The 23,033-nt window shown below is 40.8% G+C and overlaps 2 protein-coding genes across 6 annotated transcripts in view; one reads left to right on the top strand and one right to left on the bottom strand.

Annotated features, from left to right (window-relative positions):
- Nucleotides 1-17,883, top strand: part of LOC105499298 (cleavage stimulation factor subunit 2) — a 23,819-nt gene extending 5,936 nt beyond the window's left edge. For 2 of the 4 annotated variants that reach the window (XM_011771818.2, XM_011771819.3), the window contains exons 7-16: nucleotides 713-836; nucleotides 2,134-2,196; nucleotides 4,917-4,976; nucleotides 5,159-5,245; nucleotides 5,624-5,765; nucleotides 6,823-6,998; nucleotides 7,271-7,563; nucleotides 11,458-11,568; nucleotides 12,370-12,495; nucleotides 15,178-17,883. In XM_011771818.2, coding sequence (XP_011770120.1) covers nucleotides 713-836; nucleotides 2,134-2,196; nucleotides 4,917-4,976; nucleotides 5,159-5,245; nucleotides 5,624-5,765; nucleotides 6,823-6,998; nucleotides 7,271-7,563; nucleotides 11,458-11,568; nucleotides 12,370-12,492 — 1,179 coding nt within the window. In that variant the 3' untranslated portion in view covers nucleotides 12,493-12,495; nucleotides 15,178-17,883. The remainder of the gene's footprint in view (nucleotides 1-712; nucleotides 837-2,133; nucleotides 2,197-4,916; nucleotides 4,977-5,158; nucleotides 5,246-5,623; nucleotides 5,766-6,822; nucleotides 6,999-7,270; nucleotides 7,564-11,457; nucleotides 11,569-12,369; nucleotides 12,496-15,177) is intronic. The other 2 variants (XM_011771820.3, XM_011771821.3) reach the window with 2 other exon arrangements.
- The window catches only part of LOC105499300 (NADPH oxidase 1), a 25,956-nt gene continuing 20,782 nt past the window's right edge, over nucleotides 17,860-23,033 (bottom strand). For both annotated transcript variants that reach the window (XM_011771824.3, XM_011771823.3), the window contains one exon: nucleotides 17,860-18,612. In XM_011771824.3, the coding sequence (XP_011770126.1) occupies nucleotides 18,523-18,612 (90 nt within the window). In that variant the 3' untranslated portion in view covers nucleotides 17,860-18,522. The remainder of the gene's footprint in view (nucleotides 18,613-23,033) is intronic.

Here is a 23,033-nt window from a genome sequence, read left to right as displayed (position 1 = left end):
TCGGGCCGGGCGCGGTGGCTCAAGCCTGTAATCCCAGCACTTTGGGAGGCCGAGACGGGCGGATCATGAGGTCAGGAGATCGAGACCATCCTGGCTAACCCGGTGAAACTCCGTCTCTACTAAAAAAAAATACAAAAAACTAGCCGGGCGAGGTGGCGGGCGCCTGTAGTCCCAGCTACTCGGGAGGCTGAGGCAGGAGAATGGCGTGAACCCGGGAGGCGGAGCTTGCAGTGAGCTGAGATCCGGCCACTGCACTCCAGCCTGGGCGACAGAGCGAGACTCCGTCTCAAAAAAAAAAAAAAAAAAAAAAAAAAAAAAAAGAGGCCCAGTCTCCTTTTTTCTTTTTTGGGTTTAGGGCTTTTTTTTTTTTTTTTTTTTTTAAACTCTTATTGCCAGGCCCCAGTCATGAAGTTAACAATAGGTGCTATGTGCTGCCTTGCCACACAGATAAGACTTGTCAATCTCTACATTGAGAATATGTTCCATCTTAACCGTATTCCATATTACCAGGCTCATGATGTGTATTGCAACTTGCTTCTGTGGAGTTTAAAGTGTGTGACAAATCTAATGCTGCATAAGACATGCCATACAAAAAGGATGTTTGGTAGTATATTTGGGGCTGTTCATTTGAAGAGGACTTTTAAGGTCATAGACTTAGTATTGAGTCTCCACCGAGGCATGTACATACTCTGTTTTTTTTTTTCTTGGTCAGGGTGGAATGCATGTCAATGGCGCACCTCCTCTGATGCAAGCTTCTATGCAGGGTGGAGTTCCAGCACCAGGGCAAATACCAACCGCTGTCACAGGACCTGGCCCTGGTTCCTTAGCTCCTGGAGGTAAGTTTCATTTAGTCTTCGCCATTTCAGTACTCGCTAAAGTTTTGTCATAGGCACTGCTGCAGTGCAGCCAAATATGATAATGGGATCCTTAGGTAAAATTAATCCACAGCTAGAAAGTATATAACTTAGGTGGAGGAAATAGTAGATTTCTTATGTTAAATCCTACATGTCTAATTATAAGAACATGGAAAGGGACAGTAAAGTGAAAGAGCATAGTAAAACTTCCAAGTTAACAAGGGGGAAAATGGAATAACGAGGGGGAAAATGGAATGAGTGAAAACGAAATCAAGCCAGCAAAAATAGAGAAAAGAAAAAAAGGAAGAGGCAGTGTAAAATAAGTAGTAGTAAATGTAGAGTAAGATGGAAAGAATAAAAACTAATGTAGTTGTTACTGTGCTGAATATGAATGAACTATTGGGTTCAAAAGCTCATGAAGAAAACAGACAAAAAAACACAAGGTCACATTTGTTATATCATATTAAACTGACGTAAAATTGTATTTTAACAAACATAATCAGACCAAACAACAAAAGGGAAAAAGAGAAACTTAAAAGTTATATACATTTATTGAAAGTGTATAGATAGGCAATTAATAATAGTATTGCTCATATACTTGTAACTGTTCCTTGTTCAACAATTGTAACTAAGAAGATTGAGTGAAATAATGATTCCCCGTATGAAACATCTGTATGAACACATGATGTATTACCAATATTTGAAGTTTTTTTATGTAACAAACTTGCTTCTTGCTAATTTATCTAATCTAGGGTACGTTGAGTACAACACTAGTCATGGAGAATGATTTAATTCTAAATTGTCCTGTTCTGTAGAGAATCCAGTCTGCAGAGCTAAGTTGATGAGGAATGGAAGAAGAGATTTTTTAAAGAAATTTCTGCAAACTCAGCAATTTTTTGTATCTACTTCAGGATTGTTATGTATCTGCTTTATCCTAATAGAGTTATACTTATATTTAGATTATCTTTCATGAGAGGAGATCCATGAGTAAGTGATACTGTTTTCCTGTATTATAGAAGAGCTTCCTGCTAAGAGTTTGGTAACCAATGAGATGAATTTTTCTTATTGAACTCACTATTCTGTCACTGAAACATAAAGTACAAATTGTAAATATACTAACAAACCGCATCTTCTATCTCATTGCATTGTTGAATATCTTCCTTTGTAGGTTTCTGCTTGTGGAGCAGAATGAGGAAATTTGTAAACTCAGCCCCTGTTCTAAGTTTTCTTTTCTGCTGTTCTAATTGGTGTTTTTTCTTGTCTGCCCTTTGTCTTCTAGGAGGAATGCAGGCTCAGGTTGGAATGCCAGGAAGTGGACCAGTGTCCATGGAACGGGGACAAGGTAAATAAATGTTTATGTCTAACTAATGTGAATTGGTCTTGGAAGTGTTCCACATCCACAGTATCTAATATGGCAGCCACTAACCACCCATGGCTATTTCAATATTAAGTTAATTAAAATTAAGTAAAATTTAAAACTCAGTTCCTTAGTCACAATAGCCACATTCCTAGTGCTCAGTGACCCTAGGTAACTAGTGGATACCACACAGGACATTGCAGATATAGACCATTTCTGTCATCGTAAAAAGATTTATTGGACAGTGCTGGTCTAGACTTTCCACCTGGTGATTCAGAGCCCAGCTCTACAAGAATTGATAATGAAGCAAGTGGATCCTTTGTTTCCTGATTCCTAGTCTAATAATTCCACTGACATGTTCTCTCTCCCTGTATGGGTATCTGTTGACTGATTAAGGAATTTTAATAATGAGCATGTAAATATGTGGCTGGGTATGTAGAAGACTAGATTTAAACCCCAGAGAAAACTGGAAGGGGATCATAGGTCTGTAAAGCCTACTTAATGAACATCTGTTGTGCCGTGGCTGTACTGCTGTATACAACAGTAGCTGCCGTTCCAAAATCTCCACATTATGTCTTCGTGTTACTGGAGTTTGAAGGACAAGAAAGTGCAGTGGTTCAGTTGGAAACAATGTTAGGAGGAGAGATGGTAAGAAAAGAGAAGGAACTGAGTGCATACTATATGCCAGGTACTTTAATTTTCATAAATAATCTTGTGAGTTAGGTGGCAGCACCTCAGTTTTACAGGCAAAGAGTTGGAAGCTCAGAATAAGTTACTTACTCAAGGGGACAAGGTAAGTAAATATTAATGTATGAGTAATCTGGACTGGATTTGGTGCTCTTATTCTCTTTTCCAGCTAGTAAGTGGCAGAGCTAAGATTCAGAAGTCTTTGACTCCAAAATCTGTCCTCTTTCTGTCACTCCACACTGCCTGTTAACTTCCACTTACATTCCTCAGTGTCTTCTACTCTTATTCCTTGGGAATAAGATGATGGGAAAGACTGTTTTGGACAAGCATAGAGAAGCTTAAGGTTTTTTCTTCTGTAGCATATGGCTTATAAGTGGAACCCATTTAAAAAGCAAAATATTGGCTAGGTGCAGTGGCTCATGCCTGTAATCCCAGCACTTTGGGAGGCTGAGGTGGGTGGATCGCTTGAGCTCAGAGGTTTGAAACCAACCTAGGCAACATGGCAAAACCCTGTCTCTTTAAAAAATACAAAAACTAGATGGGCAATGGTGGTGTGCACTTGTGGTCTCAACTACTTGGGAGGCCGAAGTGGAAGGATCACTTGAGCCCAACAGATTGAGGCTGCAGTGAGCCATAATCGCACCACTGCACTTCAGCCTGGGCAACAGAGAAATATATATATACACACATATATATGTATATATATACACACACATACATACATAAACAATATACAAGCCTGTGGTTTTTACACTGGGGTTGATTGCTGAAGTGACAGAATTAACTTTTTCTTGTTAGATGTCTGACAGCAGGACAAACTCCCTGGCCAAATATCTCATATTTTCTCTAAGCATCCCATGTTTTTGTGCTATTGTACGCCGCCCTATCCCCACCCCACCACTGTCAATAGATTATATATGTTCCCCAGAGTATTTTTGCAGTAATGAGAAGGTATTAGGGTTTCAGTCATACTTCTACCTGTCATGGGGCCAGCACTCAATCCATCAGGTTTTAGCTGTTTGATGCATACTTGCACAAGACATCTTCTTGTTATAGTTCACCTTTTTGTCAGAAATTGACATCTTCTTGTTATGTTCACCTTTTTGTCAGAAATTGACAAAGGGAAATGACTCATGTTTTGAGGGTATTTCCAGGATGTCTTCATGAAGAGACAAAGTGAGATCAGCTTTCTTTTATAGTTTCCTTCAGTACCCAGCAGAGGAAGCAAGAGTCTTCTTTTCGTGTGTGCCTAGTTTGTGTTACTTTTCCTGAAATCCATGCTGCTTTTGTACATTTGTAATGCTGACAGGAGATGGAGATGTTTGAGAAGATACTTCTTGCTTCCCTGCCATGTTTGTTTAGTGTTGGTGCCCATGTCATCTCATTAGTCTTTGTTTGCTGTTGTCATGATGTTTATTATCAAAGACTTGCTGTGGCAGGGTATTTCTTGTGGAGTGATATTCTCTTTCATCACGTAAAGTTCATTCACTGCATTTCCCCATCTGATACGTTTTGACAGCAGAAATTTTTGTGCTTTAATATGTGACAAAAATAGAATTGCCGTACTTCAGTTATGGCCGCTTCAGAATGAATCTTGCCTTCCAGATTCAGTGCAGTTTCTTTTATGTTTTGCTTCTGAAACTACATTTATGTTCTTTGCGTAACTAGAAGATCCAAAACTATCCTTTTTATATGTTTTTTTCCTAATGATTTCATAAGGAGACCTAAGGGAAAACTAGTAGCAGAGGTGAAAATCGAAAATGTCTGGTTATTCCCGCCTAGATCAAACCAGTGCCCCATGGGATTCCCTTTCAAAAGCTATCTGCTCAAAATGGAACTGTTTCAGAGACCCAAAGGAGCTAGTGTAGTTTAGGGAGATTTGTAGCCTGAAGCAAGCCAATGACCTGTTGGCTTTTTAACTTATATATGTAAATCTCAATCTCCGTGTATGTGTTTCTGCATGTGTAAGCTATTTTAAGTGTCTGCTCTTTCTCCTTTTGAACTTACTGCTTACCTAGGAACCCTACAGCACTCGCCCGTGGGACCTGCCGGGCCTGCATCAATTGAGCGAGTTCAAGGTACCCATTGTATCTGTGGGTTTCCTTTTGCTTGTGGTGTTCAGGGTGGGACGTTGAGAGGAAAAGAGCTGCTTGGCAGTCATCCTCGCGTTCAGAACCCAAAAGGGTAGTGTTTTTGGGTTTTTGTTTTTTTAATTTTTTCCTGTTGAGGCCACAAGCCTAAGATTGACCTCTTCACACAGGGCAGAGAACATGGATGATATGGGCATCTGTCCGAGGCTGTACTCCCTCCCTACTGGTGTCAGGAGGCTTGGATGGAATAGCAGTCTGTAAGGAGACAGCGGGTTCTTGCAGAGCCATGGCAGTGTTCACATATGCCAAGACTCTACCTCTCTTTTGTGACTCTGGTCCTTGAACTAAGATTGATTAGAAGGAAAACCAGGAGCATAAGTTTCTTCAGGTTGCAGTGCTAGTCCTTGGCAGGTTGCTCCCCAGTTTGCTCTTTATATAATTCCATCCATACCTCTGACATGGCACAGATTCTGCCTACACCCTGCTTCTGTTCTTGAGCTGCAAGAGGATTCTGCTGTGGTGAGGTTTCACCCACTCTAAGGTGTCTAAATTATGTTGTCAGTGGTATATAGAGTCATTTCTTGTTTGCTTATGTGTCTTTCACAGCAGTAACTCCCCGTTTGTTTCCCTGTCAGTGCCGATGCAAGACCCCAGAGCAGCTATGCAGCGGGGATCCTTGCCTGCCAACGTCCCAACCCCTCGAGGCTTGTTAGGAGATGCTCCGAATGATCCACGGGGAGGCACTTTACTTTCTGTAACTGGAGAGGTAGAACCTAGGTAAGCACTAACATAGAAGGAAACAGTTGAAGAAATCAGAATTGTCCCTTCTTCCCTGAGAACAAAAATCTTTCTGTACCAGTTGTACCTGTTTGCCTACTTCAAAAGATATAGATAAATATTCATGGCCACTGTCCAAGGATAAGCACTTCTCCTAAGGCAGAACTATGTAGTTGAGTATGTCATTTTGAGCTACTGTATTTTCAGAAATTAGAAATTTTAGTATACATACTTGAACAGGGAAATTTAATAGGGCGGGCGCAGTGGCTCACGCCTGTAATCCCACTACTTTGGGAGGCCAAGGCGGGTGGATCACTTGAGGTCAGGAGTTTGAGACCTGCCTGACCAACATGGCAAAATCCCGTCTCTCCTAAAAATAGAAAAATTAGCCGGGCATGGTGGTGGGCGCCTATAATTCCAGCTACTCAGGAGGCTGAGGCAGGAGAATCACTTGAACCCAGGAGGTGGAGGTTGCAGTGAGCCAAGATCATGCCACTGCACTCCAGCCTGGGCAACAAGAGTGAAACTCCATTTCAAAAGTAAATAAATAAATAAAATAATAATAGCAATAATAATAATTGACATTAATGGGGATCATGCCTCTGACTCTGCTCTAAGTACTTTACTTAGATCATCTTATTAAATCCACAAGACCCTGTGAGATGGATACCATTATTAGTCCCATTTTACACGTGAAACTGATGTGTGGAAAAGTTAAGTAAATGTGTCCAATATCACACAGCTAATAAGTGATAGAGCCTAGATTTGAACCCAAACAGTCTGAATCCAGAGCTCATGTTCTTATACATTGTACTGCAAACTCATACATATAATGAATATTCTTGATTCCTCCCTAATTATGAACCAAATACAAAATTCTAGAATACATGGATGTATATCTCTGTAGCTTTTCTTCCATCTATTTGGTGTTATTTTCTTGTTAGTATTCATAGACTGTTTACGTCAGCTGTTTGTTGGATGTTTACTTACTGATCTTCTGGTTGGTATTTTGTTGTTTTGTTCTATTTTAAAATATAATGTTTTTCTCCATCTCCAGAGGTTACTTGGGACCACCTCATCAAGGTCCACCCATGCACCATGTCCCTGGCCATGAGAGCCGAGGACCACCCCCACATGAGCTGAGGGGAGGGCCATTACCCGAACCCAGACCTCTAATGGCAGAACCAAGAGGACCCATGCTAGATCAGAGGGGTCCACCGTTGGATGGCAGAGGTAAGGGGAGACCACATTGCAAATGTGATAATGAACTCAGCCGTCTTTGGCTCTAATCTGGGTTAAAGAATGCTGGAAACAGTAGGTTTGCAAGCATCTTTAAGGTTTATCCACAAATCTGAGAAACTAGGGAGGAGACATTAGTCTCATATGTTAATAGCTGAGGGAGCAAATGTGACTATAAGAGATTTCTATCTTTCTTGGATTGTTCATCATTCTTGCAGTACATGCAAGTGGCTACATAATGGTTTTCTTAACAATTTTCTTTATAGGTGGAAGGGATCCCCGAGGAATAGATGCACGAGGGATGGAGGCCCGAGCCATGGAGGCAAGAGGGTTAGATGCCAGAGGACTGGAGGCCCGTGCAATGGAGGCCCGTGCAATGGAAGCTCGTGCAATGGAGGCCCGAGCGATGGAGGCCCGTGCGATGGAAGTCCGAGGGATGGAGGCCAGAGGCATGGATACCAGGGGCCCAGTGCCTGGCCCTAGAGGACCTATACCTAGTGGAATGCAGGGTCCCAGTCCAATTAACATGGGGGCAGTTGTACCCCAGGGATCCAGACAGGTATGTGTAACACTGACTTCTGGCATCCAAGTGAAATCTTGATCTATTCAGGAATTGATTATTGAGCCTAATTATTACTGCCTTCTGACTTGGTTTGTTTCTTAACTTGTTAGAAAGGGAAGACTCGGATCTCCCTGTAGCTTCTCTATCCCTTAGGGTGGTGATTCTCTGGCTATCAGGATTGTAGTTCAAAAAAAACAACTTTATCCCACAGTAAGTAGCTATTCATTCAGAGCAGAGCCCCTGAAAATTTAGGGGTTAGAAAGTAGTCTTCATTGGGGTACAAACCAACATCATGTACACGGTTTTTTCCAAAATATACTTGCCCAGATCTCATCCCAGGTATAACTCAGAATCTCTTATTAGTAGGATCTGAGCATGGATAGTTTGAAAAACCTCCCCCAAATGATTCTAATGTGAACCCTGACTGGGAACCACGGGGTTAGAGTATATGAAGAGCTGTTAGTGGCCATTTAGATAATCTTGGGTTTACAGAGACCTGTGTTAATTTATTGTCATCATATAGCCTAAGTGAACAGTGGAATGTGAAAGCCAATTTATTAATAATCACCTTAAAAGGTGTGGAACCAAAGTCTTGTCTCCTCTCTTTTATTTGGGTCTCTCTGCCTGTATGTACATGCTGGTCTGTGATTGTCATCACCTCCCTCTTCGTCTCCACTTGGTTGTGGAGAGGTGGTATGTGTTTTTCTTCCCTGAGTTTGTATATGTTGGCACCTTCATTTCCCTCTAACCGCTCTACCTTCCTTTTTTCCCCTTCCTCTGTGAATTCTCTCTTCTATTTGTTTATGTGTCTTCCTCCCCATGTCTGTGTATATGAGAGAGAGAAAGATAATGGCAGAGCTGGAATGGAACACATCAGTCGTCTAATTCCCTCAGTCTATAGGTTTGGAAATTAAGGCCCAAGAATTCAGGTGACTTGACCAAATTCACATGACTAGAAAGTGGCAGAGTAAGGAACAGAAGCCACTACTTTTTCCACTTTACTACTCTGTCCTGTTATCTGCGCATTTGTGTGCGTGTGTGTATGTGTGGATATGTGTCTACCCCCTCCTCTTTAATATGAAATACAAATAGAGGGGTTTTTTTGCTATGTGTAGAATAAAACTGTTCTCTATTGTGTTTGAAGTGTTCGTGGGCCTTGATTTTTATTGTACTCTGTATGGTCAGTAACCTAGTAACAGAAATGGGTCTTATGCATTCATTCTGTCATTCAGCAAGTATTTATTGAGCACCTACTATGTACCAAACAGATCTAGGTATGGGGGATACTGCAGTGTGAACAAAAGAAAGCCCCTTCCCCCATGGGCTTATATCCTAGTTGGGAAGACAGATAACAAACAAATAACTATATAATGCACTTATGTAATTTTACTGGTAGTTCTATGGTGCAAGACATTGCAAGGAAGGATTGGAAGAACATTTCTGGGTAATATTTTGCTCCTTTTTCTCTGCTGGTGCTTGAACTTATTACCCTAATACTAGGTTTATATCATTTTCGTTAGTAGATTCTATAAAGCCAATTAGATCTGAGGCAAGAGAAAATACAAATTTTATCTTCAAACTTAAAAAAAAAATTTTAATATATTAACTTATAAATATATACATTCATTCATCTATAAAAGATATATATATTAATTTCAAGCCAGGCATGGTGGCACGCACCTATAGTGCCAGCATTCTGGAGGCTGGGGCAGGAAGACCATTTGAGCCCAGGAACTTGAGGCTGTGGTGCATTCTGATCGCACTTGTGACTAGCCACTGCACTCCAGCCTGGGCAGCATATTAGACTACCATCTTTAAAAAAAAAAAAAAAAAAAAAAAGCCAGGGTAGAATCCTTTAGTCCTAGCTACTCTGGAGGCTGAGGCAGGAGGATCAATAGAGCACAGGAGTTGGAGGCCAGCCTACACAACATAGTGAGACCACATCTTAAAATAAAAGGAACCTTGCTTCCTCTCCTACGCCTGTCTCCCCTGTGGCCCCCTAGGTCCTGTAGATAATGACTTTTATTAGATTTTTCATGTTACTTTCCGGAAAATATGAATATATATTCTTATTTTTCCCCTTTCACTGTTCTGTGCCTTTTTTTTTTTTTTTTAACTTAACAACATGCCCTTAATTCATACTTTTAAATTAGATTTTAAAATTAACTCTAGTCCACGTAGATAGAAACTTGTGGGCAAAAAGCTTATTATTACTAGGGTGATTATATAATTTATCAACTAAAGGAGAACATGAAAGAAAGTGCTGTTACTTTACTTGGAGGCAAAAACATAAACTGAGACTATCTTAGGGAAACCAAGATGTGTATAGTCACTCTTGCTAGTACTTATCTGCCTAGAACAAGCACACCTAGAAACTTAAAAGGGCCGTTATGGAGTGGTTAGATCACAGTTACAGTACCTCAAATTAAAGCTTCAAAAAGATTATACTCAGTTGCGAATTGTGCTGCTATAAACTCATGTAACCAAACACCACATTTCCCCAATAATCTATGGAAATACAAAATTAAAAAAAAAAAGATTATACTCATAGGTGTTTCAGACCCATGATAGCTCATTAATGTTCAGACTGGTCTCTGGGAACTTGTCTCTGGATTCAGTATTGATGATCAACAGAACAGTGATAGTATTCTAGCAGTCTGTACAAATCTCTACTAATGTTTCATCTGTCCATTGTCTTTGGGAAATGAGTTAATGCATGTAAGTGAATGTACCAGATAATAGAACTATTCTACCAAGTTTTTTAACTTTTTAATAAAAAATTATAAGATGTATTTGATATTTCCTTTCTTGAACAGGATACAAAAAATAGTTTAATCAGTGATGACTACTCAAGGTCATCATTAAATAGATTCATTATTGTCTATACCGTAATGTAAAACATAGTTATCTCCTGTTTGGTTTCTGGTCTCCTTCACTGTCAGGCTGTCACCTGGCTCTTCATATTGCTGAAGTGGTATCTGCTCCTAACAGTTGTTTATCTGTATTTCTTTTATGTTTTGCTGCTTCTAATCTGCTGGGTAAGCAGGTAACAAGTTTGTTAACAAAATGTATTTATTAAGAGAGTACCTAAGCCCTGGGTGAATGCCTGAGTGTGAACATAATGCTTGTATAGGGACATTCTTATAGTTACATTTGGTACTCAAGAGGTCTTTTCCTTGGGTTCTGCTAGTCTTGCAAAGGGTTGAACTTATTGAAGATCTTAAATACCAGTAAGTATGATATCACTGTACTTTGTTCGTTCACTCAAGTCAGTCATATTTTTTGGTCTACATTTAGCAGAAAGCATCTGCCATATGTTCTCTATGGAAAGCTATAAACAGCAAATGTTGGGCTAATAGCAGTCTTTTGCCTGGAGGCCTTCCCATTGCCTTTCTAACTCTCTGACATTATGAACATCTCTGCCTCACTTGTGGGATAGGGCCCTTTGGGACAAACTACCTGTGTCTGATTGAACTAGGGTAGGGGGTGGCCCTGTGAATTTAACTTCCCCAGTGGACCAGAATACATTTTCTCTAGACTCTGTTGGCTTTCATTTGTGTTTCCAGTGAGCGCTAGTTTCCAGGGTGCTCTCAGTTCTCCCTTTGCTTATTTGGCTGAGTTTTGATTAATTCAGTGGTATCCAGTTGTGCTGTGTGGTATTTGTTGATGGTGCTGGAGCTGTTGTAAGCAAGTATGTCGAACTTACTAGTTGATCTCTGGCTAAACGCTGCCTTCTGCTATTGCTAACAGTAGAAAATGATCTTCAGAGTCATTAGTTTGCTGTTTTTACTCATATCTGTGTAGGGATCGTAATTTTTCACGTTATTACTGAATTCAGGTTAGCTATACATTAAAAATCCCAAAAATCTCTTTTTCTCTTTGTGCACATAGGTCCCAGTCATGCAGGGAACAGGCATGCAAGGAGCGAGTATACAGGGTGGAAGCCAGCCCGGCGGCTTTAGTCCTGGGCAGAACCAAGTCACTCCACAGGATCATGAGAAGGTAAGCAACACTGTCTGACTGCCTCCTTATGCACAATTCTAGCCTTTTTGATTCCTCTTTTCACAGTTACCATGTGGCGATCCTGGGTCTTCAAAGTCCCTTTGGAGGTGATGTTTATTCTAACTTAGAACTCTTTTATGATCTTGTTACCTGAAAATTTGTGAGTCTGGTCCTGAAGTTGCTAATGGATGTGAAGTTCTTAAGTGGATGTAAATGGCAGCTTATTTTATAGTTCAGACTCATCTGCCAATAGCAGGTTTTTCTTGTTCAGGCCAGAGTGACCTGAAAATCCGCACCCTTTTTCCTTCCCTTTCTACTTTATCCCTAAAAACAGTAGTAGATTCCCCATGATTATATCTTTCTGTTTTTATATTTGACCATTGTGGGGAGCTTATGTCTGAGGGAAAGGCTAAAATTTGTGAAAAAGAGAGACTTTCAAAACAGGATTAAAACCTGAAGGATTTCCAGGGCTCACAGATACCATCTTAGTCTCCAGGAACTTTGAGTTCATGAAGTTGTCTGTTTTGAATCGTCTAATCTTAGGTATTTTAATTTATACTTGTTCTTTTCATTGTAGCTATTCTCACCAGTTTTGTTTTTTTTTGTTTTTTGTTTTTGTCTTTGTTTTGGAGGGGAGCTGTTGGTTTCTTTCTGTGTGAAATGTTCTTCCTTTTTCCATTTTGCTTCATATCCCACTACAGTAGCTTTTTGGATAGAAGCTGGTGGTGGGTTTTTTGTTTTGTTTTGTATTTTTTAGCTGCCATCATTAAAACTGACTACCTTTTTTTTTCCTCTGCACAGGCTGCTTTGATTATGCAGGTTCTACAACTGACTGCAGACCAGATTGCCATGTTGCCTCCTGAGCAAAGGCAGAGTATCCTGATTTTAAAGGAACAAATACAGAAATCCACTGGAGCACCTTGATAGGTGAGCAAACTTAATCCCATCTGAGTAGGACTAGCTCCTTGTCTATTCTCGGTATATACTTTTAACCTTAACCAACAAGATTGTTCTCTCAGCGGCCCTCAATCCACTTAGCTAGACTCTTCTTTACCCTTCAGTAGGTTAGCTCCTGTAGGGATAGAGTAAGGCTATACAATATTTGTTCAGTTGTTGAATTGCTTATAATCTTTCCTAATGACAAAGGTAATGTATGATCAGTTTAACAAAAGTAATCGGCCGGGCGCGGTGGCTCAAGCCTGTAATCCCAGCACTTTGGGAGGCCGAGGCGGGTGGATCACGAGGTCAGGAGATCGAGGCTATCCTGGCTAACATGGTGAAACCCCGTCTCTACTAAAAATAACAAAAAACTAGCCGGGCGTGGTGGCGGGCGCCTGTAGTCTCAGCTACTTGGGAGGCTGAGGCGGCAGAATGGCGTGAACCCGGGAGGCGGAGCTTGCAGTGAGCCGAGATCACGCCACTGCACTCCAGCCTGGGAGACACAGCGAGACTCCGTCTCAAAAAAAAAAAAAAAAAAAAAAACAAAAAAACACAAAAGTAATTGTATATAGAAATGTAGAAAGTGAAAGGTAAAAAGCCCTGTTTCCTCTATCTTGTTCCCCAGACAAAACCTCTAAATATAGTTTGGTGTGTATCCTTCTACAATCAGTTGTATTATTTTATTCCAAACTGTCCTGTCAAAATGGAAAAAATACAGAGCATTTCAATAAAATGTGTAAATATTTTGTTTCCTGTATTTATTTTACAGTGAATATTTCGATGTTGAACTATTATAGCACATAATTTAAGGTAGTAAATGTCCATCATCACCATCAGTTTCTATATATTTTGGAGATCGCTGTACCCTGCTACCTTTATTTTTCTTGCTCATCATTTAGGCAGAAAGAATCCAGGGGCCAAGCACAGTGGCTTAGCCCTGTAATCTCAGCTTTGGCGGGCTGAGGTGGAAGGATTACTTGAGACCAGGAGTTCAAGACTAGCTTAAGCAACATAGTGAGGCTCCATCTTTACAAACACTTTTTAAAAAAATTAGCCAGGCATGGTGAGATGCGCCTATAGTTCCAGCTACTTGTGAGGCTGATGTGGAAGAATCGCTTGAGTCCAGGAGGTCAAGGCTGCAGTGAGCCATGATTATGCCACTGCACTCTAGCCTGGGTCACAGAGTGAGACCCTGCCTCAAAAAAAAAAAAAAAGAAAGGATCCAGGTAACCTGCTTCATAAATAATTATGTGACAACTTGATTACACATACATGTATCAGTGTTTCCTTTTAAAAAAAAAAATTTCCCCAGCATTTTGTATTTTATAAACAATTCTTTTTTCTAAAAACAGTTTAAAATTCACGTTGCCCCACTATCAGGTAGGACAGCACAATTTAAATTTCTACTTTTCACCCCATCCATATTATAATTCCTATCCTTATGTTATATAATAGTGAACTCATTTAACTATTAGTAATTATCACTCTTACAAAATATATCATTTTAATCCATATTTGTGATGTCTTTAAACGTTTAAACTGCAACTATGCATCATATATGTATTTAGACTTCAAATGAATTAATGAGAAGCTATCATAGATGGAGGGCTCTGTAGACTTTTGGTACCTTAACGTTTTATTCCACAAACCCCACATATTCTTTTTTTTTATGTAAAAGTATAGACTACCTATTACATTCAGAGGAATAGATACAAATTATTTCTCTTTTACTAATTTACTTATGCCAGAGAAGGCATTCCCTACAATGTGAGAAAATTACTGCTTACTGTTTCTGGATAGTAGAGGTAGAAATGTTTCTGAAATTTCTTTCATTATGTTTTTGCTTATAAGATGTTTAATTTAAGGCCTTGCATATTAACCACAGGGCAAAGTTTTTGTCTATTTTTTTTACCTTTTGTTTTTAAATAATCATAGACTCAAGGAAAGTTGGAAAAATAGTACAAGGAGTCTCATATACCCTTCACCCAGTGTAGTACAAAACCAAGAAATTGACATTGGCACATTACTGTTAACTTGACTACAAACTCAGTTTTCACCATTTTAAAAAACCTGTCATAATTTGTGTGGTTCTATGCAATTTTTTGTGGGCAGGATTTTATTGTGTGTCTACTGGTGTTTGTGCATACCATGGCTGAAGTGTTGGCTTTTCCTTTTCCTTCATCCTATACCGAGCTAGTTGTGATCCATCTCTGCCATCACGGACAGGCTTCTATACTATTATCATTAGAGATGAATGGTTCTCAAACAGGGGCAATTTTGCCCCCTAGGGGACATTAGGCAATGTCTAGAGACATTTTTGGTCATCATAACTTTAGGGAGTATGGCATGCTATTGGAATTGAGTGGGTAGAGGCCAGAGATGCTGCTAAACATCCCATAATGCACAGGATGGTCCCCCTTACCCACTTCCCAATAGCAACTAGTGCTCCAGCCCAAAATGTCAATAGTGCTGAGGTTGAGAAACCCTACTGCAAGGGATGATTACTTTGAGGAGGCAGGAGGTCGGAGACAGACACCTTGCAAATCTGTCCTGGTGATTTGATTGTATGCCTGTCCTCCCTCCCCTAGCCTTTTATTTTTTTCCTGAAGTTTTTCCTGAAGAGAGCTTTGTCTTCACTCCTAATGGCTTTCTCCTAACTTCTTCTTACAGGTTTTCAAAAATACCTGGCAAGAAATCTGGAAATTCTATAATTTTGTTGAAATATTGAAAAACGATGACCTGCATCCTAACCCTTGAATGACTCAAATCAGTGCCAGGTGGAGGACTCCCATCACCTTCTCTCAGAACAAAATCACTTCATTTTATTGTCTTAGTTTGTATATTTTCTGTGACTTGAAATAAACTTTGAACACAATTTTAGTACACTGCAAATTGATATACATGACCTTTTTGCTTTTAAAAAGCTTAACACTAAGGGTGAAACCTTAGATGTGTTTTCTACCCTTACTGCAGTATTGTACTTTAACATATTGCCATAGTTTTGTTTTTATTTTAAGTTAACCATTTATTCTTCTTGATGATATTTGAGCATTTCTCAGAAGCAATGTTTTCTGGAACTTGGTTTTTGTTTAGTTTGCTTCCAGTAAGAATTATTATAAGGCTTTGCCCTCTGAAAACATTCTAGGATTTCTGAGTCTTCTGGGAGAAAATAGCACGTGCTTAGAGCTATAAAATGGTCAGAAGGCTAACAGAGCAAAGAGCCTAGCACAGCCATGTGTTTAGTTTAGAAAAATCCAAATATCAAAATGCATTTGTTTCAATAGCAGGTCTGAACGTGTATAATTCAGAGTTAAGACAAAAATTGTTTTAGCACTGGTTTGAGTCTGTCAGCAACACAAGAGACTGTTAACATTTACTTGTGTGTTCTTAAACTTATCAGTCTAGGCAGTCAACTTTGAAAGTTTAAAAAGCCACTGATTTTTCACATGTTCGAGATGAAATAAAAACAAATCAAATGAACAAAATACATTTCATCCTATCTTCCAGGCAGTCCCTAACCTGCAGCCCTACCCTGTAACTACATTTATTCTGGGAACTTAAAACACAGAAAACCCTAAAACTTGTACATTCTTCTGATTTTAAGTGGACCAAATGTAGAATACAGTCAGATTGCTCATTAGGTCTGCTCCTGCCTGCTTCCTTGTGGATAGGTATGAACATAATTAGTGCCATTAGCTCTAACCTATGGGTCTTCTTGCCTAGTATTCTCTCTCTCTCTCTCTCTCTCTCTCTCTCTCTCTCTCTCTCTCTCTCTCTCTCTCTCTCTCTCTCTCTCTCTCTCTCTCGCCACCGCCTCCTCCTCTCTTCCCCCACCCCACCCCACCCCATCTCTCTCGTAGTGGCATTAAGGAGGAACATGGTTTCTCTCCATCAGGCCAACCTCAAGAGGTTAAGAGTTGCCTTAATAATCAGTAAAGTTCTACTGGAACTACTTTTGAGCCAACTTATATTCGTGGAATCCTATCCTCTGGGTTAGGATTATGGTCAGGTGAATTAAAAGCCTGGCATAGGCTTAGAGAATGTAATAGCATATTGCTTACATGTCAAGCAAAAGAATGCAAAGATAATCAACTTTTTGAGTGACAATGAAATTGAAGGATTTTCTACTCATAAACATTTATAAGAAATTTGCTGATTAAGGTATTTCGTATTACAACTTTGCAAGAAAAACTTGCTCAAAGCAGATGAGGCGCTTTCTGTATATCCTGCTCATCCCCAGTTCAACTTGGATGTTGGCTATGCATAGGATTTATTATTTTCATTACCATGAATATAATAAATCATGAATTTATGTTTACTTCCATAAATATTCAAGCCTTGGGATATTGATTTTGGCAGCCATCATATCTTGAAGTGAGTGTGTCAATATATTTAGACGTGGAGACCAAGAGTGATGCCTTTCTCATTAGTAACTCATTATAAGTTTCAAGATTCCAAATCAAGGTCATTGAAGATGAAGTTGTCATTTGGTCAGTAGTTGTCTAATAAGAACCATGTCTTCAAGGTTTCATTGTGCATTTTCCCAAAGCCTTATTGAACCTGAATTAGCTGAAATCCGGGTGAACAAATTGGCAACAGCAGTGGTATCCCTCCCTATGTAAACAACTGATCAGTATTTTTTTACTGTTGTAATAAATGAAACATTATTAGCCACCATGAGTTCATGACCTACCTTTATTGTGCTCAGACTAGTGACAAAAAAAAAGGTTTTATTCCTCAAGCCATAGAGGTTCCTAAAATATTAGAAACGACCATTTGTTCATTCTTGGTCACTTAATGGTAGAAAAAATAGATAATATAATGCTAATTCAGTAGAACCATTCTTCTAAATCTATAATGAGTTGAATTGTCTGGGTACAATGAAGTGTGAGGTTTCTCTCTTAAGAGCCCTGGGCTTCTCTCCTAGTGATTCACTGTGACGCCTAACATCCCAGAGCCAGTGTGGTCCTTCTAGGCTGAGGTTGGGTAGACGGCAGAAATAAAAAGCATTCTGATAGAGAATGAAGGCGTTTTGCTTATGTCATTAGCTGAATTATTCCTTAGCGATATAGGTAGGAGTCCACAAAAATCTATGAAAATTATAAATTGTTATTTTTAAAACTAGACATTAATAAACTCCTTTAATAAAAATAGTGATAAAGAGCTCCTCTTGACTAAATAAGTCATCCTAACATGGAGTTCAGGTTTTCACAATCGCTTTTAACAGAATAATACAAGACGACAATATAGCTGACTTGCAATTGTAATACAATTTCAATTACAATTAGCATACTTTCTAGATTTTCTTTCCCAAATGGAGAGCCCAAAAAGAAGTAACAAAAGACTCATTCATCAAGCAAAGAAGAAAATCCTTTATTTTTTGACAAGCAAAAATAAGAATAAATTGCTGTTCACACTGGATAAGACCATATCAAAAGTAACAGTAAAAATGTACACTGTTGGTGTTATATGGGGATGGGGTTCTCAGTAATTTTGTTTATTATTTATGTTTATTGTTATGTTTGTCATTAATTATTCAATAAATTTTTATTTAAAAAGTCAACCTACTTAGAAATCTTCTGTGGGGATGGGAGGGACAAAAGATTACAAACCAAAATTCAGGAGATGGTAACACCAGAATTGATAAAATCACCTGGGGTTATTTGTATAACTCAACCACCAAACCTCTGCTATCAAGCCTTGCTACAGTCATGGCTGTCCAGAAAGGTTTACAGTTATTTTTCCAAGAAAGGATCCATGGGTTTAAGAACTTCAGAACTTTAAGAACTTCAGAAGTTCTTTAGTTGCTGAAGCTCAAGTAACGAAGTTGAATGCAATCAAAAAAAGAATACCAGGGAGTCAAGGCTTGAGAGGTACATTCTTACCCCAAAGTAACTGCTCAAACCTACCAGACCAAGTAAATTACTGAAGATACAAAGGAGAAACAAAATGCAGATTGCCGTCCTTATTCCTATAACTCAAAAATTTTCTTTGTTGAAGTAGAATTGAACTTTTCTAGGATCCAGACTGGAATATCGGTGACAGCATTTGCGCAGGCTCTTTGCCAAAGTCTGAGGGCCACATAAGAAAACTCCCACTACAGACCTGTAGGAACAGAACAATAGTACGGGCTAGAATGCAACAATGATAGAATGGAGAAACTGCCTCTGTTAGGCCTCTACTACTTCCAAGAACCTTGAATAAAAATTTGGTTGTTAACTCCCACGTTCTTCATGGTAGTTTTTTAACCTTTTCTGCGCACAAACCCCAAATATGCTCTCAGCCCTTAACACTTTCAGCACTCAGCCTTCCCTGTTTTGAGAACACAGATGAGAGACATAGGACAGTGCAGTGGCTAAGTGCCAGACTGTGCAGCCAGTCTGTCTGCGTTGTCTGGGCTCACATCTCAGCTCTGACATTTATCCCACCTGTGGGACTTTGGGCACATTTCTTTTTTTCTTTTTTCTTTCTTTTTTTTTTTTTTTTTTTTTTTTGAGACGGAGTCTTGCTCGGTCGCCCAGGCTGGAGTGCAATGGCACGATCTCGGCTCACTGCAACCTCCGCCTCCCGGGTTCAAGCAATTTTCTGCCTCAGCCTCCTGAGTAGCTGAGACTAATTTTTGTATATTTAGTAGAGATGGGGTTTCACCATGTTGGCCAGACTGGTCTCAAACTCCTGACCTCGAGTGATCCACCTGCCTCAGCCTCCCTAAGTGCTGGGATTACAGGCGTGAGTCACAATGCCCGAGAAGGGCAAATTTCTTAACCTGTCTCTTTCAGCTTTCCCACCTGTAAAATGGGGATAAAAATAGTACTCACCACATAGGGTTGTTTTAAGGATTAAATAAGAACATGTAAAGAAATTAGAAAAATGCCTGCCACATAGCAAGTACATATGTATTAGCTCCCATTAAACCCATCCACTGTGAGCTTATCCCCACCTCAAAATTTCTCCTACTGGAGAGGTGGTGTTCTTTCTTGCCAAGGCTAATCTTTCCAACTATGCTCTGGGTCTCACCTTCTTCTTCCTTCTTTCATACCCTTCTCTCCCCCTCTTTTTTAAAAATTTAATCATGGTATAGTTTCTATACCACAATATTCGCCCCTTTGAAGTGTGCAATTTGTGCTTTTTCGCATAGCCACAAAGTTATGCAACCATCACCGCTATCTAATTCCAGAACATTTCCATCATCCCCAAAAGAAACCCTATCCACATTAGCAGTCCTTATTTCCTCCCAACTACCCTGTCCTACTCAAGACGATCACTTACCTACTTTCTGTCTCTGTTGGGTATGCCTATCCTGAACGTTTCACATAAGTGAAGTCATACAATACATGGCCTTTGGTGTCTGGTGTTTTTCAGCATGATGTTTTCAAGATTTGTCCATGTTGTAGCATGTATCAGTACCTTGTTGTTGTTTTTTTATAGCTAAATAATATTCCAGTATGTGAATATACCACATTTGCTTCATCCATTCATCTATTGATGGACACTTGGCTTGTTTTCACTTTGGGGCTATTATGAGTAATGCTGCTGTGTACATCATGTACACGTTTTTGTGTAGACATATATTTTCATTTCTCTTGGGTGTATAACAAGGAGTGGGATTGCTGGGTCATATGGAAACTATGTGATTTTTTTTTTTTTTTTTTTTTTTGAGACACAGTGTCGCACTGTCACCTGGGCTGGAGTACAATGGTGTGATCTGGGGTCACTGCAACCTCCGCCTCCCGGGTTCAAGCAATTCTCCTGCCTCAGCCTCCCGAGTCGTTGGGATTACAGGTGCCCACCACCATGCCCGGCTAATTTTTTTCACCTTTTTTTTTTTTTTTGAGACGTAGTCTCGCTGTCACCCAGGCTGGAGTGCAGTGGCACAATCTCAGCTCACTGCAAGCTCCACCTCCTGAGTTCACTCCATTCTCCTGCCTCAGCCTCCTGAGTAGCTGGGACTACAGGTGCCCGCCACTGTACCCGGCCAATTTTTTTTTTTGTATGTTTAGTAGAGATGGAGTGTCACCATGTTAGCCAGGATGGTCTTGATCTCCTGACCTCGTGATCCACCCGCCTTGGCCTCCCAAAGTGCTGGGATTACAGGCATGAGCCACCGCGCCCGGCCTAATTTTTTGTATTTTTAGTAGAGACAGGGTTTCACTATGTTGGCCAGGCTGGTCTCAAACTCCTGACCTCGTGATCCACCCGCCTTGGCCTCCCAAAGTGCTGGGATTACAGGCATGAGCCACCGTGCCCGGACTAATTTTTTGTATTTTTAGTAGAGACGGGGTTTCACTATGTTGGCCAGGCTGGTCTCGAACTCCTGACCTCGTGATCCACCCGCCTTGGCCTCCCAAAGTGCTGGGATTACAGGCATGAGCCACCGTGCCCGGCCTAATTTTTTGTATTTTTAGTAGAGACGGGGTTTCACTATGTTGGCCAGGCTGGTCTCGAACTCCTGACCTCGTGATCCACCCGCCTTGGCCTCCCAAAGTGCTGGGATTACAGGCATGAGCCACCGTGCCCGGCCTAATTTTTTGTATTTTTAGTAGAGATGGGGTTTCACTATGTTGGCCAGGCTGGTCTCGAACTCCTGACCTCGTGATCCACCCGCCTTGGCCTCCCAAAGTGCTGGGATTACAGGAGTGAGCCACCGTGCCCGGCCGGAAACTGTGTTTAACACTTTGAGGAACAGTCAAAGAGTTTTCCCCAAGTGTGGTACCATTTCACATTCCCACAAGCAATGTAGTAGGATTGCAACTTCTCCACTTCCTTGCTAACACTATTGTCCATCTTTTATTATGGCCCTCTTAGTCCTCTCCCCTCTTTCATGTATTTATTTTATTCTATGTAATGGTCCCTGTTCTGTCTATAAATATGCTTAAGCTAAATAAACATTTCCTGACCCTGCTACTCTTCCAACACTATTGACCACGCTTCTCTAATATTTGCTCCCTTGGGTTCTGTGACACCGCTTCTCTGTGTACTCCTATTTCTTCCTTGGTTTGTCTTTTTCCCTTCCCATATAACCTAGGCAGCATTCCTTGGTACTCTGTCCCTTGCTAGTCTCTCTCTCTCCCTCTCTCTCTTTCTCTCTCTCCTGACAACCTCATACTCTCTCAAAACTTCAGTTACATTCAACGGGATAATTAGCATCTCTTATGCTTATATGCTGCTTTACAGTTTACAAAGCATTTTTTTCATATATTGTCTCACTTAATTGTCACAACAACCCTGCAAGTGAGTAGAGCAGGCATTCACTAATATGACCCTTGTCTTACAGATGAGGAATCAAGATCAGAGGGTTCAGAAGTTCAAGGTGTCATAACTAGACAGTGTCAGAACCGGAATGAAGGCCGGGCACGGTGGCTCACTCCTGTAATCCCAGCACTTTGGGAGGCCAAGGTGGGTGAATCACCTGAGGTCAGGAGTTTGAGACCAGCCTGGCCAACATGGCGAAACCCTGTCTCTACTAAAAATACAAAAAAATTAACTGGGTGTGGTGGCAGGCGCCCGCCTGTAATCCCAGCTACTCGGGAGGCCAAGGCAGGAGAACAGCTTGAACCCAGGAGGCAGAGGTTGCAGTAAGCCGAGATCGCACCATTGCACTCCAGCCTGGGTGACAAAGCAAGACTGTGTCTCAAAAAAAAAAAAAAAAAAAAAAAAAAAGAGAACCAGCATGAGGACCCAGGATCATCTGAATCCAAGTCACTAAGTGCTCCAGCCACTGCCTTCCTGAAGCCTTTCTTAATCACCTCATGCCATGTGGCCATAGACTTTTCTTCCCTCTAGCGTCCATGCACCTGTTTCACGGAGTGCATTATTCTGCTTTGAGGTGATTGTGTGCATCTCTTATTCAAATGTATTCTCCTTGAGGGCAAGAACCATATCCTATTTCTCTTTCAACCTCCAAAGCTTCTAGAATGGTGAAAGCTGAGCTTATAAAAAGTAACCAAGGCTGGGCTCGGTGGATCATGCCTGTAACCTCAGCACTTTTGGAGGCTGAGGCAGGTGGATCACCTGAGGTCAGGAGTTCGAGACCAGCCTGACCAACATGGTGAAACCCCATCTCAGCTAAAAATACAAAAAAATTAGCTGGGCATGGTGGTGGGCACCTGTAATCCCAGCTACTCAGGAGGCTGAGGCAGGAGAATCGCTTGAACCTGGGAGGCAGAGATTGCAGTGACCAGAGATCATGCCACTGCACTCCAGTCTGGGCGACAAAAGCGAAACTCCATCTCAAAAAAAAAAAAAAAGGTAATCAAGAATATTTGGCCGGGCGCGGTGGCTCAAGCCTGTAATCCCAGCACTTTGGGAGGCTGAGACGGGCGGATCACAAGGTCAGGAGATCGAGACCATCCTGGCTAACACGGTGAAACCCCGTCTCTACTAAAAAATACAAAAAGCTAGCCGGGCGAGGTGGCGGGCGCCTGTAGTCCCAGCTACTCGGGAGGCTGAGGCAGGAGAATGGCGTGAACCCGGGAGGCGGAGCTTGCAGTGAGCTGAGATCCGGCCACTGCACTCCAGCCCGGGTG

The sequence above is a fragment of the Macaca nemestrina genome, chromosome X (genome assembly GCF_043159975.1).
Source record: "Macaca nemestrina isolate mMacNem1 chromosome X, mMacNem.hap1, whole genome shotgun sequence".
NCBI classification, from domain to species: Eukaryota; Metazoa; Chordata; class Mammalia; order Primates; family Cercopithecidae; genus Macaca; species Macaca nemestrina.
Note: the sequence above shows the minus strand (reverse complement) of the source record. Positions and strands in the feature narration are given on the sequence as shown.